Source organism: Zingiber officinale, chromosome 6A, assembly GCF_018446385.1.
Source record: "Zingiber officinale cultivar Zhangliang chromosome 6A, Zo_v1.1, whole genome shotgun sequence".
NCBI classification, from domain to species: Eukaryota; Viridiplantae; Streptophyta; class Magnoliopsida; order Zingiberales; family Zingiberaceae; genus Zingiber; species Zingiber officinale.
Window position 1 is genome coordinate 93749889 of NC_055997.1, and position 17107 is coordinate 93766995.

Consider the following 17107-nt stretch of genomic DNA (forward strand, 5'->3'; position numbering starts at 1 on the left):
CACCCACTGATAAAAATATGGGTTGACAGGGTAATCCAACAAATGACATAATGCAGACACTCTACATCCTACATTCAACATAAGTAGAATCATGCTGCTACCAACAATACACCTGACACACTTGCTCACACAACATATGTATGATCAACATAATCCTCCAATTATTATACACCAAACACACACACACAGGTATAAATCAGTGTGATACCTCCAACAATACCTACCGAACCCGTGTGCATATATCAACATAGGTATAATCGATAATACACCTCAAACAACCTCACATGGCATATATACACCTATGCCAAAAGTATAATCAATGTAATACTTCTAACAAACCATACTAAACCGAGGTGCACTCAAAATCAAACATAATAAAAAAAAATACCTCAGATACCACATCAAACCCATATGTACATATCACAACACCGATGTAATCGACAAAATACTTCCAATTAAGACACTCAAACACATGCGCACATACTACGACACAGATTAAATCGACAAGATACATCAAGAAAAATACCTAAACTCATGTGCACATCCCACAACATAAATTAGATCGACAAGATACTTTCAATAATACAATCAAATACATACACCGAACTACATAGCTATGATCCACAAGGAACCTACAACCCATAACAGAACATGTATACCTATACTACTTGCAAATGGACAGTCTACCACAGGACTCCTACAACACATAACAATCATAATATACATGCAACATAGACATGCATAATCAGCATACTAGCTCAATCAAAGAGACCAACCTTATGCTACCAACACTCATAGGTTACGGGTATACCTAAACAAAATCATGCATAGGTATCAAGCAGGAGTACATCAATCATAGACACCCAAAATAAAACATCCTAATCATCCAGTAACAACCCTGCTCTAGTTCAAAGGAATTCACCAAATTGTCAAATAACTAAATTAGTTCATGGGTCAATTCAACACTAAATACATCAACTCAAACTAGAAAATGCCAACCCACATAATATCATATGTATTAATGTGTACGACCCAAAAGAAAAAGTCAGAATTCAAGAACATCAGACACTCTCATTTTTATCCTCAAAAATATCAGCCCACATACTATCAGATGAATAAATCTCTACTCCCCATGAGAGCTAGTTAGCATTCAAAACATCAAATCATTATTTATTCACATAGTTCAATATTAGAGGAAGCAAATATCAATTTTTATCATCCTATTAACTAACCACAACTAACCAGATTTATTAAAATCTCATAGGCACACTCAACCGTAAACTCTCTAGCACCCGATTATAATCTGATCACCAACTATAATCATCAAACCTGTGAATATCATACATGACACTTACTATGTCACCATCAACGACAACCCAAATAATAGATCATCAAAACAGTTATCCACTAATAGATCATCAAACAACCACATAACATTTACTCTCATAAATCATTAGAAATCAACACATCACAATATCTGATCTCACAATATCCCTCAACCTCAAACCATTCTCAACAATGATCAAACATGATAACTCCCCAATGACCATTTTTCATCGTATCGGGTACCCTAATATCCAAAAGATATGAGTATAAAAACTCTACTGGCTAAGTCAACCGGAATATGTAGGTATCAGCCATCACCCAGCTAACAATAGCAGAGGCTGATACGCGCCTTCATCTCCTACTAGTAGTAACAGAAGCTAAAACTACTTATGGTATGATATGAAAAATCACCAGAGACTATAATCTTTGATCTCTATTAAGGTCAAATATGCTCAATGGCTAACCCATCACATGTAATATGTGTTACAACAACCAGACATGTACTAAACAAAGAATGCTAATACATGTCATAAACTATAAAATTAAACATCATACCTATTTGCTGTCTGGAGATGTTTCATCGCTGTCCAGTCCCCAAATTGACTTCGGAATTCCGTACAAGAAAATCATCGGAAATCCATATAAACCCAAAATGAAAAATCCGAAACATAACCATAACGAAAATCTGAAAATGCCCAGTTTGACTCGCAAACTTGGGCTAGCACAAAAAAAATATCCAGAATGCCAAAAGCAGGTATCACACCAAAATCCAAATCACATAGCAAGTATCGTAAACTTGCTCTGATACCAAATAAATTGGTATCAGATAAATCTCGAAAATCCAACACACGAAAATCAAACAAGTTTCACCAAACTTTGGCGCTCTGATACCAACTAAATTGGTATCAGGTTATCCCAAATATCCCAAAATACGAAAATAAAGATCGTAAAACTTAAGCTCTGATACCACTAAATTGTCACGCCCCAGAGGAGTCCCTGTCCGAAGAAATTTCGGCAACATCTCCCCTATACGGCGGACAATCTGAAACTTTCTACATCCCATATACCTCAGCCACATGCGGCTAGAATAATAACAGAAATAAAACAAACATATACATAATCATCACACGCAGTTAATATAACAAGTAAACAGAACAATAATACTCTGACTCGAAATCAACCCTACTCAACTACACTCGTAAAGCTCAAATCTGATTTTTTCTACTCCACTACACTCATAAAACACAAATCCAACAGACTCACCTCTTCTGCCGTCCAGGCAGGCATGTAGTAAAACATATCGAATAAAAATCCATCAACAAGGACAATCCATACAATATCTAGGTATCAAACAAAACCAAGTGTAAACATGGTCAAATAAGAAGCAAAACAAAACCAAAAGATCCATAAGTCTTCGGGGTCTTCAGGGGACCAGCAACTAGAACTCTCTCCTGACAGTATCATCCTGAAATATAACAACAATGGAGGCGGGGTGAGTCCAACACTCAGCATGTACAATTGATATGCAAAGTAAGGAAATAACACCTAACACTAATCATGCGTACAGTCTCCTGATAAAATAAAGGTAAATGCAAACCGAAGTAAAACAGGAGAGAAACTGTACTAACCAGGACCTGGGTATCAGGGCAAACAGTCCGAGTGGTATAGAAATCCTGTATGCATGTCAAACATAGGTATCCAAATAATATAAAACATATAAATACAGCAAACACAAACACAAGTAATAAATGCATCATGCATATGATGCCAATGCCATGGTCACCCCTGACGCTAGTCAGCCAACTCACAATAAAAGTGGGACCGAGTGGGTAGGGCTGTGAGGACCGTGCACTCTGCATCACTACCCCTGATGAGTGACCGAGTGGATGGGATGCTGTCGGAGTACACACATACTCCTACCCCAAATCATAAATGGGGGAGCTCAGTGCTCTCATCTCCCGGTACACAATGACGGGGAGGGATCTCTAACGTGCTACACGCTGCGTTACACTACCCCTGAGCGGACCAATGGAGCACCGGAAGAGCAAACTGACGTGCTACCACGCTGCATCATGCTACCCATGAGCGTCACAACGGAGCACCGAACAGTAATGAAACTGGCAATGTGCAATGAAACGCTGCATCACGCTACCCATGCGAATGGTGCATGTCACTAGGCATGGTAATATACTAAACCAATCTATGGACATATAATGATGTACACCATAGTGAACAAATCATATCAAAGTACACTGATCAAATAAGGTATCAAACCTAGGTCCTGAACATGGTGAAACATGGTTATATCACTACCCCTATGAGCATGTGTAACTAGGTACATAACAACACGAAATGCAAAACAAACAATCAATCAAGCAGGTAACAGGTAATCGGGTAGTGATTAACCGAAACAAATAAGAGAACATAATTATTGCTACTTGTAAATTTCACTACTATGCATATCAAAGACATAAAGTCAAAAGTACCCGCCTCCAAAAAGAAATGATCGTATCCGGTCCAAATCTGACGTCGAGATATCGTCTCGCGTCAAGGTCCTGTGTCAATCAATATATATATTTTTATTTAGCTAACATTCATAAGAATTTAAATAGCTAAATAAAATCCACAAGACTAAATTAGCGAAAACCCTAATCCGCACAATCTAAATCAATACACCCTAATTAAATCCCATGGTCATTTAGGATTAGTTACCTTAACCCCAAACAACCATTAGATAGCAATCCAAAGACCTAAATCCAATTACACCTGAATCTAAAACATGATCAACCACATGTTTCATTCTAAATTCATAGACCACATCAATTACAAAAGGTATTAAGATTCCTACATCATACCTCAAGTTCACAGCCGATAGGATTACTGGTTGGAGTGCTGTCGGCAAAGAAACACTAGTAAAATTTACCTCTGCCCTGATCAAACATGCTGTCCACCAACCGAACACCCAAGTACCAGTAACCTCACCTCTTGGAATTCTTCCCTTCTGTTCGATTCTCAACTATAGGTGGTTGTTGCCGGAAGAATACTCCACAACCAGATTACCTCAACAATCCACGCCTCTGGTGAACAAGGGAAAAATATGAATCAATCACACAACATCTCAACAACCCACACGGTACGTTGCTTACCTCCAAGATCCGGCTAGAGCACGGCTTGGCACAATCAATCAAGCATAAAGCTCGGCAGCACAGAGGGAAGGGAGGTCCGGCGAATGAAATCCAGGGCTCGGCATTGTGCAGAGAGCTAGGGCACAACCTCGGTTGCGACGACTGACGTGGTTCCCCGGTGGCTGGTAGAGGAGATTGGGACCGGCGCTAGGGTTCGATTGTGAGTCGCATCGGCTGTAGGGTGTCGGCTAGGGCATGACGTCGATGATCATCGTTGGCGTCGATGCCACGCAGAGGAGAGGAGAAGAAAGGGTGGCTCTCGTCGCCGGCGGCCTGGTTTCGGGCGGAGGAGAGGGAAGAAGAGGAGAAGAAGAAGTGTGGCTATGCGCGCGAGGGAGATGGGAATTCGACCGGCGGTTTGTGCGCGAGGGGAGAAGAAACGGCATCAGTGAGGAGATTTGGGGCACGGGGAGGAAGTAAAAGAAAAAGAAAAGAAAATTTAAAAAATGAAAATCAACATTTTCTCATTTAAATGGGGTAGCCAAAACAGGTTTTTCCCGGCCCAGTTTTTATCCCCGTAAACTCATCCATACGATCTCCGAAAAATTCCAGAAAAATTTCTAAAAATTCCAAAAAATTCTCTTATCATTATTCTCTATTTTCCGGTATTTTACAGATCATTGCTGTTAGAGTGTATACTAAAAGCCTATCTTTTGTAAATATTTATTTGTTGAAATAAAAGAATCACATTGGTCAATATTTGTATTTATTTATTAAATGTATTTATTCAATTAATTTATATAGTAGATAACATGGAGTGTGGTGTCACACTCAGAAGATCATGTTGTCAGTTCTCTATAAATTATAAACAGTTGCTCGCGACTAAGATGGAAAGGAACAAACCATCAGAAGAGTCATAGTGTAATTAAGTATTAGTTTATCTTGACTAATAAATTACACTGATACATTTTAAGTGTATTGAGTAGGATCATTTAGGTATGTTCTTTTTGTACTGACTTAGTAAAAGAACTAGACCTTAGTTATTATGGAAGTGTGTGCTCTTAATCCTAATATAATAACAAGCACATATATTTAATATTTATTTCTTTGACTTATTAAAGGGTGAGGTTTAGCTCGATAAATCAATATGCCCGATAAGTTGGGAAATGATATTACTTATAGTGTGTATTGTTGATTATAGAAGGAATCTGTGTCTTAGTTATCTAGGTTGAGAATGCCCCCAAGAGGAGCTCATAAGGATTGTCATGTTAAACCCTGCAGGTGGACCTAGTCCGACATGACAATAAAGTTGAGTTGTACTACTTTTGGAGCTAGATATTAATTAAGTGAGTTGTCAGTAACTTACTTAATTAGTGGACATTCGTAATCTTAAACACAGGGAGACTAACACACTCATGATAAGAAGGAGCCCATAATGTAATTTGGGATTGGTGCGGTAGTGCGGTAATAACTCTCTAGTGGAATGAGTTATTATCGATGAACTTGAGTTGTGTGTTCAGGGCGAGCACGGGATACTCAAGCTCATCGGAAGGCCAAAACCAATTTCTCCTCTAGGTCCCTATCGTAGCCTCATTATAGCCTCAAGTCCATCCAAATGTAAGGCTCTTCTTGGTGTCCAAGAAGGGGGTCGGACCATTGCTTGGTGACCAAGCAATGGTCGGCCACATCCTCTTAGAGGGGCCGACCCTATAGCTTGGTGACCAAGCTTGTAGAGGCCGACCAAGATTAATTCAAATAGGAGGGGTGTTTTGAATTTTTAAAATCTTCTCTTTATAGAAAACTATAAGTTTTAAAAGAGAGATTTTAATTTTTTAAAACTTTCCTTATTTTGAATTAGGTCATATGTTTTAATAGAGAGTTTTAAAAGTTTTAAAACTTTCCTTTTTTAACCATCCTCATGGTTTAAGAAAAAAAGGGAGATAAGTTTTAAAATTAAAATTTTCTATCATCATGTTAAAAAAGGAAATTTTATAAGAGAGTTTTTAAATTTTAAAACATGGTTTTAATTTTTAGAAACTTTCCTTTTTTAACTCTAGGAAAGAGAGCTTGTAAAATTTTGTTAGAGTTTTTTCTCTTGTAAAATTTTATAAAAAATTATTATTCCTTTCCTAAAACATGGTGGCCGGCCACCTTACTTGGTACCCAAGCAAGGGGCCGGCCAAGCTTAATCCTAAACCAAATAGGATTGATCTCAACCATTGATTGATGATTAATTCAATCAAGAGGAAAGAAAAGGAAAAATAAAAAGGGAAAAGGAAAAACTCTTGGATGATTTTATTTTTGTAAAAGTTTTTTCCTTATTTGCCTTGGGAAAGTAATATAAAAGAAGAGGTGAGGGGGCTTCATGAGACACAACTCTTATTCTTTTGCTTGGGTAATTCCTTGGTGGCCGGCCCTCTCCTTTCTCCCTTTCCCTTTGCTCTCTTCTCCTTGGTGGTAGTGGTGGCCGAATCTCAGAGAAAGAGGAAGGATTCTTTTGGTTGGTGTTCATCTTGGAGGATCGTCGCCCACACGATGTCCAAGGCGAGATGAGGAATACAGCAGAAGATCTCGAGGTCATTAGCTTACAAAGAGAAGGTATAACTAGTATTTTTCTTCCGCATCATACTAGTTATTTTTCTTTGTATGTGATATGGGATAGGTGTCATGGGTCCCCCGATGAGGAAGGGAAAGGAGATAGAACGAAGAAGGAAGGCTAGTATTGATTGGGATACGCCTTCAAGAAGGAGGTAGGCTAATATCGTCCGAGATGTGCCTTTAAGGGGGAAAGATCCATATCACTTAGCGTATACCTCAAAGGAGGTAGGCTAATATTGGTGGGGCATACCTTAATAAGAGATAAGTTTATATCGACCGAAATATGCTTCCCAAGAGGAAGGCCTATATACCTCAAAGGAGGTAGGCTAGTATCGGTCGGGACATACCTCAATAAGAGATAAGTCTATATCGACCGAAATATGCTTCTCAGGAGGAAGATCTATATACCTCAAAGGAGGTAAGCTAATATCGGCCGGGACATACCTCAATAAGAGATAAGTCTATATCGACCGAAATATGCTTTCCAGGAGGAAGATCTATATACCTCAAAGGAGGTAGGCTAATATCGGTCGGGACATACCTCAATAAGAGATAAGTTTATATCGACCGAAATATGTTTCCCAGGAGGAAGATCTATATACCTCAAAGGAGGTAGACTAATATCGGCCGGGACATACCTCAATAAGAGATAAGTCTATATCGACCGAAATATGCTTCCCAGGAGGAAGATCTATATACCCCAAAGGAGGTAGGCTAATATTGGCCGGGACATACCTCAATAAGAGATAAGTCTATATCGACCGAAATATGCTTCCCAGGAGGAAGATGTATATACCTCAAAGGAGGTAGGCTAATATCAGCCAGGTCGACCAACACCTTAAAAAAATACTTGATAAAATATGGCCTATTGCTGGTTAGGATAATTAACAAAGAAGGGTGCGGACAGAAGCCTCATGAGGAAGGACAGAGATAAATATTTCAAATAAGATAATTAATGAGGATATCTACAATATGTAACCACATAACAGGTGTTATATATTTCGGCGGGAAATGTGCTTCTAGATTATTTTGCAGGTGCTACACGACAAATGAGGTACATCTGGGGTACAAAAAAGATTCCTTAAAAGTCATTTATCACAAGTACGCAACTTACGTCATCTCATAACAAACTCTAACAAACCGGGGTCCACTTCATGACTACGGAGGTTATATGAAGTGGTATAAAAAGGGGAATCCTCTCCGTTGGCAAGGTAAGTTCACATCATTGCGCACACTCATAACCCTAATTTTCAACTACTGTTCATCTTCTTCCTCTTTCTTCCACACCGGAAGAGATCACTGACTTGAGCGTCGGAGGGCCTAACCAGGGATTCCCACCCCGGTCTTAGGTCACTGACGGTAGTGTTGGTCGGTCTCTTGTGCGCAGGAAGCCTTGGAAGCTTGTGATCTGGGTTTTTTCTCTTCAGATTTGGATTTCCTCTTCGTCATCGAGTCTTTGTGGAGGAAGACCTTCGGTGACTCTATTTTTTCCTGATCCGCTTTGGGTTTCTCGGATCGGCGTTCCACAGGTATTATTCTCTATCAGCGGTGGGTTTCCTTCTTTCGGATCTCCGTCCTGCCCAGCTTCTTAGACAGGATCAAATTTGGCGCCGTCTGTGGGAACTTCACCTGAATCTGAGACTACTGGATGGAAGAAGCCGGAAAATCAAACCTACTCACTCTCAGTGACGTGGATTTGGATTTCCTCATCAACTCTCACGTTCAGAAAGCCTTACAACAGCAGCAACAACAACTTCAAGCCCACACCGGAGCTACTCTACCAATAGCTCATAATCCAGCAATATCGACTACCGAGCATCGGAAAGGAAAGGAGATGGAAGAAGAAGAACATGCGTATTTTCCTCCCGCCGCTGTTTCTCTAACAAGGCGTCCACGAGCTTTTCTTCGCACTCCCATGGATCAAGGGGGCAGGAGGCCCGTGTTCCAAGAGTCCTCTGGTGAAGCACCAGATAGAGAAAAGCGTAAGAATAAAATGATAACTAGTGATAGCTCACCAGAGAAAGTCATCTCCCCATTCTCCCAAAGTGTACTAGATGATCCGCTTCCTAAGCGGTATCAAAATCTTCAGATCGGAGAATACACTGGAACAACAGATCCAGAAGATCATCTGTTGAAATTCGAGAACGTAGCATTATTACAACAATTCTCTGACGGGGTGAAGTGTCGGATGTTTCTCACTACCCTCGGAGGAGCTGCACAGCGCTGGTTCAAGAGATTGCCAGAAAAGTCTATTCGGAAATTTAAGGATTTCAAGAAAGTCTTTCTACACCATTTTTCCAGCAACAAAAGGTATCATAAGACTCCTTGGAGCCTATTTTCAATTAAGCAAGCATCTAAAGAGTCCATTCGAGCATACATCAAAAGGTTTAATCAGGTAGCTATTGATGTACCTAATGCTACCATTGAAATATTAGTTAGTGCTTTCTCTCCAAGTTTAAATGATAATGATTTTTTTAAAGATTTAGTAAGGAATCCTTCTGTTAATTTTGATTCCTTGATTGAGCGTGCCACCGAGTTCATTAATGTGGAAGAAGCTCAAGCTGCTCGTAGAAAGGAGGGTGTTACCTCTTCTCCTACCCAGGTTAAGGAGAAAGCTCCGACCCCTATGCCTCCACCTAGAGGGCCTAGAATAACTCATCCACCCCATCGACAACCAGAGTATCATCCACAAGCTGTACAACATGTGGAGATATAGCCAGAGGCACCAAGGAGATGGTGCATTTATCATAAAACTAGCAATCATCATACTGAAGACTATTTTGTTTTAAGAAATAAACGAGCTAATAGGGAGCGTAATCAGAGGCAGAACTATTATCGACAGCAATACCCCAGGCAGCAAAGTCCACTCAAACTGGAATATCACCCGGTCGAGCCTCGGCAGGAGGCAATACCAGTCCCGGCCGGTACCAGCCAAGTGTCAGAGAAAGCACCTTCTGAAGCTGTGACGACTCGGCAGGAAGAAAACAGGAGCAATGCTGCTCGAGGCAATATCAATATGATTGCGAGCGGACCCACTGATGGGGATTCTAATAGAGCCAGAAAAGCACATGCCCGAAGACTGGAAATTCATGCCGTGGGATGTAGCATGGAACGGGCGGCCGGTCCTGAAATAAGTTTTGGGCCCAGAGATCTCGAGGGGGTAGAAATACCCCATGATGATGCCCTGATCATCAAAGCTGTGATAACCAACTACGCCATTGCTCGTACCTTCATAGACATGAGCAGTTCTGTCAATATTATATTCAAGAAGGCTTTTGATCAACTGCGGATTGATCCGAGTGAACTTCAACAGATTGTTACTCCTCTATATGGATTTACAGGCAACGAAGTACAACCGTTAGGCCAAATAAAGTTGGCCATATCTCTGGGAGAAGAGCCTCTGATGAGAACAAGAAGATCTTATTTCATGGTAGTAGATGCTCCATCCTCTTATAACGTGATACTGGGTCGACCCACCTTAAACGAGTTTAGGGCGGTCGTTTCTACTTTTTGTCAGAAGATTAAATTTCCTGTGGATGACCAAGTCGGGGAGGTACGAGATGATCAGAAGACCGCCCAAAAATGTTATGTGGAAATAATTCGAACTGAAGCTAACACCTCTAGAAAGATTCAAAGAATGGAGGTTAATGCCATTCGAGAGAAGCATCCCGTCCTGGTTTATGAAGAGAAGGAAGAAGTTCAGATCCAGGCCGGTCGGCCTGAAGCTACTACATATATTGCGGCTGATCTTGATCCTGTTCTGAAAGCCGAATTGGTGCAATGCCCGAAGAAGAATAATGATGTATTTGCCTGGACGCCCAAAGAAGTCTCGGGCGTTTCTCCTATAGTCATGGAGCATTCCTTGCATGTCTTCCCAGATGCCCGCCCGGTCATGCAAAGAAAAAGGAGTTTTAGCGCAGAACAAAACCAGATCATCAAAGAAGAAATAACTAAACTTATGGAAGCCGGTTACATCAGGGAAGTATAATTTCCAAGCTGGCTAGCTAATGTGGTGTTAGTCTCTAAGCCTGGAAACAAATGACGAGTATGCATTGATTTCCGGGATCTCAACAGAGCTTGCCCAAAAGACTATTATCCATTACCCAGGATCGATCAATTGGTAGACTCCACTGCTGGATGCGAATACATCTCTATGCTAGATGCTTATCAGGGCTATCATCAGGTTCCCTTAGCTAAAGAAGATCAAGAAAAGGTCAGTTTTATAACATCTGAAGGTACTTATTGTTATAATGTTATGCCTTTCGGACTAAAAAATACAGGAGCAACATATCAGAGGCTTATGAATAAGGTCTTCCAGAAGCAGATTGGTAGAAATATGGAAGTATATATTGATGACATCTTAATTAAGTCTCTTCAAGCTGCTGATCTATGCAGGGATGTAGAAGAGACCTGCAAGACATTGAGGCAATATGGGCTCAAATTAAATCCGAGCAAATGTTTATTCGGCGCGAAAGGGGGAAAGTTCCTGGGATATATGGTGTCCGAACGAGGGATAGAGGCCAACCCGAGCAAGGTCAAGGCGCTGCAGAACATGGAGCCACCGCGCAACATGAGAGAAGCTCAGAGACTAACAGGTCGGATTACAGCCTTGTCTAGATTCATTTCTAGGTCAGCCGATCGTAGTTTCCATTTCTTTAAAATACTTAGAAAGGCCAATAAATTTCAGTGGAATGAAGAATGTGATAAGTCTTTCCAAGAATTGAAAGATTATTTGTCTACTCTCCCTGTATTGGCTAAACCTATAGTAGGAGAGACTCTTTGGGTATATTTGTCAGCTAATGAAAACGCTGTAGGCTCTGTATTAGTCAGACAAGAAGGAAAGGAACAACAACCTGTATACTTTTCTAGCCATTTATTAAAAGGAGCTGAGTGTAGATACACTACACTGGAAAAATTAGCTTATGCCCGGATATTGACTGCTCGAAGGTTGTGCCCATATTTCTTAGCACATGAGATTATTGTGTTAACCAACAGTACTCTTGGACGGGTGTTACTCAATCCAGAGGCATCAGGTCGGCTAATCAAATGGACGACTGAAATTGGGGAATATGACATTCAATATCAACCTCGCTCAGCCATCAAGGCACAAGTTCTAGTAGACTTCATCATAGAAGTTCAAGTCCCTGAGGAAGAAAACATTTGGAAAATTATGTAGATGACTCTTCAACTAGACAAGGCAACGAAATTGGTGTTCTTCTTATATCTCCGAGGGAAGATAGACTTCAACTCTCCATTAGATTGAATTACAGAGCTACCAACAATAAAGCAGAATATGAAGCCCTGATAGCAGGATTGCAGGTCGCTCAGCATATAGGGGTGGTTCGAGTCCTTATATATTCTGATTCTCAGTTAGCAGCTCAACAACTATCAGGTAATTTTGAAATTAATAATGACAGGCTTAAGTTATATGCTGAAGCGTTTGATAAGTTGAAGTCCCAGTTTCAAGAAGTGAATATACAAAAAATTCCTCGATCTGAGAATCAAGTAGCAGATGAATTAGCTAAGCTGGCCTCTGCTATAGTACCGTGGAGCTTAGATCGGCCAGTAGAACAAACTCTACTAGTATCTTGTATCGAAAGACAAGCTGACGTAGAAATTCAAGGTGACTGGAGAGCTCAAATTATATTGTATTTACAGCAAGGTATTCTTCCCAGTAATGCAGAACAGGCAAGGGTATTTAAGAAGAAAGCTACTCAATACACTATGGTAGGAGAACAGTTATATAAAAAGAGCTTTTTCTAGACCTTTACTCAAATGTATTGGTACAGAAGACATACAGTTTATCCTACAGGAAGTCCATCAAGGTTCATGTGGTAGTCATATAGGGGGAAGATCATTAGCCCGAAAAATCTTATTAGCAGGATATTTCTGGCCTACTCTACATGAAGATGCCAACAAGTTGGTAAGAACTTGTATTTCTTGTCAAAAACATCAAAATATCTTACATAATCCTACACAGTTATTGAGAACTTCTATAGTTTCATGTCCCTTTGATCAATGGGGCATGGGCATAGTAGGTCCATTTCCCATGGCAACTGCACAGAGAAGGTTCTTATTGGTAGCGGTGGATTATTTTTCTAAATGGGTGGGGGCAGAACCACTTGCTCGGATTACTGAAGATGCAGTTATTAAATTTCTATGGAAAAATATAATCTACAGATTTGGTATTCCTCATAAATTAGTCTCTGATAATGGAAGGCAATTCCAAGGGGACAGGATCTTAGACTGGTGCAACAGTTACGACATTACTCAGGCCTTCACTTCTGTAGCTTATCCGCAAAGTAATGGTCAAGCAGAAGTAACCAATAGGGAAATCATAAGAGGCTTAAAGACCAAACTGGATCATGTCGGAGGTAGCTGGGTAGATGAATTACCCAGCGTTCTTTGGGCATATCGTACCACGCCTCGAGAAGCTACAGGAATCACTCCCTTTCAATTAGTTTACGGAGGAGAAGCAATAATTCCCATCGAGGTGGGAGTAGAATCTGACAGAAGACAATTATATGATGGGGACAATGAAGGTAGACGACTCATGGAGCTAGACTTGATAGAAGAGATTAGAGATAAAGCTGCTACTCGTCTGGCATCATATCGACAACGGATGAGACAAAACTATAACAAAAGAGTCATCCCCAGATTTTTCCAAGTAGGAGACTTGGTATGGAAGCGAATTAAACCTGTCGGAGATGTCAGTAAGTTGTCACCACAATGGGGAGGACCCTACAAAGTGGTAGAAAAACTCACATCAGGTTCATATTATCTCCAAGATACTGAAGGGAGAATTCTAGAGCATCCCTGGAGTGCAAATCACTTACAGCCTTATCGAACCTAACTACATCATACTACTCAAGAATGTATCTAGAGAAACAAATCACAATTATTTGAAGTCCTCGGTGACTGAGGACAAGTATACCTACAGTTTGCGTACTCTACTTCTTTTTAATAAAAGCCAAGCAAGACAAATATCGCCATAGAAATAAGTATGGTTCATACAGATTGATAAATATCGAGAGGACTTTCATTATCTATTTCGAGCAATTTACAGGGGGGAACCCTAAAGGCCTATTCAGCTTCCCTCAAGAACCCAGAAACTTTAAAAACTGTCACAAGGTTAGTACAAACATAATATTTTTACATAGAATGAAGTCGATCGGGAAATCTCATGAAGTAACTCGGAAGGGTCTTCATGGGGGGAACCGGAGACTCTAAACCATCACAAAACATAAGTCGATCGGGAAATCTCATGAAGTAACTCGAACGGGTCTTCATGGGAGGAACCGGAGACTCTAAACCATCACAGAACATAAGTCGATCGGGAAATCCCATGAAGTAACTCGAATGGGTCTTCATGGAAGGAACCGGAGACTCTAAATCATCACAGAACATAAGTCGATCGGGAAATCTCATGAAGTAACTCGGACGGGTCTTCATGGGAGGAATCGGAGACTCTAAACCATCACAGAACATAAGTCGATCGTGAAATCTCATGAAGTAACTCGGACGAGTCTTCATGGAAGGAACCAGAGACTCTAAACCATCATAGAACATAAGTCGATCGGGAAATCTCATGAAGTAACTCGGACGGGTCTTCATGGGGGGAACCGGAGACTCTAAACCATCACAGAACATAGGTCGATCGGGAAATCCCATGAAGTAACTCGGACGGGTCCTCATGGGGGGAACCGGAGACTCTAAACTATCACAGAACATTAGTCGACACTACAAGAAAAAAGCTAAACAACAACGCTTTTTTGGCGTTGTCGTATGTACTTAAAAAGTGATGTTGTAGATGGTGTTGTAGAAAGTCATATCAAAGACAACGCTTTAAAAGCGTTGTGGTTGGTCACAAAGACAACGCTTTTTAAGCGTTGTCTTTTCGTTCTTAAAAAGCGTTGTTATAGATGCTGTTGTAAAAATGCACATATCAAAGACAACGCTTTAAAAGCGTTGTGGTTGGTCTTAAAGACATTGTTTTTTAAGCGTTGTCTTTTATTACTTAAAAACGTTGTCTTTTTAAATTTATAAAAAATAGTGTTTTTCTTAATTAAATAGCAAAAATTATAAAAAAATACTCAAAATTTACATATAATTAAATATCCACAACCACAATCATTTTTATAATAAGACTATTTAACAAATAAATAAAACTTTATATTATACAAACAAAATGTATACATATTGATCCACAAATTAAATTTGTATCATACAAGTTATCCTTAACTTCATGACAATAATTTTTCAAACACACAAGTTTTACAAAACCTCATCATTGACTAACCGCTGTTGTTGGTGTCCATCGCATGGAATTGCTTCTTTAAGTCCAGCCAACTCAAAAATGTTGACGTCCAAGTGTTAGTGTTCAACTACTTCTGACAATGAAGTAGTAGCAGATAATCAAGAACACAAGAGAATCTGAAAGAGTCTATATTTCTTTCACTAGTAGCAGATAATGATTAGATTAGAAAGCAAAAGAACGCATACCACACCAGCTGCTCCTGCTGTTAAAGCCATAGGTGCAGTGACAGCGCTTAATCCAGATGAGCACATAACTGGAATCTGAACTGCTCGGGAAATGGAGTATGCAGCTGCTAGCGTTGGTGTGGCCTACATTTTAAAGAGGAAAAATATCACATTTTTCATCACAAGTGTGCTAAGATTTCTTATTCGTACTGTTGTTACCTTCTCGATCAAACCAAGGACACCAGGTTTTGATGGACTTGAGTATTTCCCTCCTTCAGTTTGGATTATATCAGCACCTTCCTGTTCCAGCAACTCTGCTAGCTTCACCTTTTTAAATTGAACAAAAAACAACGAGAGATTGTGTTAGTGACAAATCTCAGTTTACGAGGAAATAAATGAGCTACCTGATCAGGGAGACTAAGCATGTGTGGCACGGTTACAGACAGTGTAATGGATGGAAGAATCCTTCTAGTTTCTCTAGTGAGCTTTAGAATCTGACAATGGCACCACAGAATAGTGACGAGATAGAAATAGCTGAAAATACTCGAGGAACTGCAAGGAAAAGTACGATCATGATTCATATACCTGTTCAGGGGAAAACTGAATTCCCATCTCGTAGAAAGAATCATAATTTCCAATTTCCACCTGCATTTAGCACAAGGATTTTAATGTTTGGTATGACAGACAATCCGATCGAAACCAGTCAAGTTCATCGCATCCTAACCATTTGGGCACCTGCTTCCACTGCAGAAGGAAATGCCAAAGGGTCCACAGAGGAAACACAAATCTGCAAGAACAAGATCATCATAAGAAAGAAGAGTGTGGAACTTGCGACTCATGTGAGTGAGCAATCTGCTTGAACAAGGTAATCATGCAGCGTTGAAACTCTGTCGTGAGCATCAAAGACCAAATATTACCAAATATTAAGATCACTGACAAACCAAATAATAGGAAGATTATTGGTATAATCAGCTTCCATAGTTTTGATGTTTGTGGTACCGATGATATTAAAAGATCTTCCTCCTGAATGCTTTGACATTTTGGAATTTAGGAGTTCGAACATGTGTATTAAAATAGAAGAGAATCATACGAATGTGGTATTATTCGATATGATTTGATACAAATTTTGTTTTATACGATTCTAAGATATAAAAAACTATTAAAAAGTAAATAAAACTAATTGAAAGTAAAGAATTAATCTAATTTACTAGAAATTAAATTGAAAGCATTATTACAAAAGAAAAGCAATAATGGGTGAAGTTTAAATCATACAAAACTTGAAAAGAATGAATCTGCACTCTTCACATGGAGACACAAAATTGTCTATAGGTAAGGTCGATTCAACACAAAATAAGTCTAGCCAAAGCCAAGTTGATATAAAAATATGACAATAAGAGTGAAAATTGCACTTCACTCTAGAAGTTATGTACTCTAAAAATTGCCATAAAAATTGAATTTTAATCGATTATCATGGTTTTCTATGGTATACAATTTGGTCTTCTAGGAACAACACATGTGACAAACATGTAAACGATTCATCAACCTAAATGCCATTCTTCAATGCACCAAAAGCACCA

General features: G+C 39.7%; 1 protein-coding gene across 1 annotated transcript; it reads right to left on the reverse strand.

Annotated features, from left to right (window-relative positions):
• Nucleotides 1-15506: 15506 nt before the first annotated feature.
• On the reverse strand, nt 15507-16335 carry LOC121995057 (uncharacterized protein ycf23-like). The gene is made up of 5 exons (XM_042548900.1): nt 16255-16335; nt 16116-16175; nt 15935-16024; nt 15750-15857; nt 15507-15674 (listed from the first exon to the last, which is right to left on the reverse strand). The coding sequence occupies exons 1-5, from the start codon at nt 16333-16335 to the stop codon at nt 15507-15509; spliced, it is 507 nt and encodes a 168-aa protein (XP_042404834.1).
• Nucleotides 16336-17107: the final 772 nt, after the last annotated feature.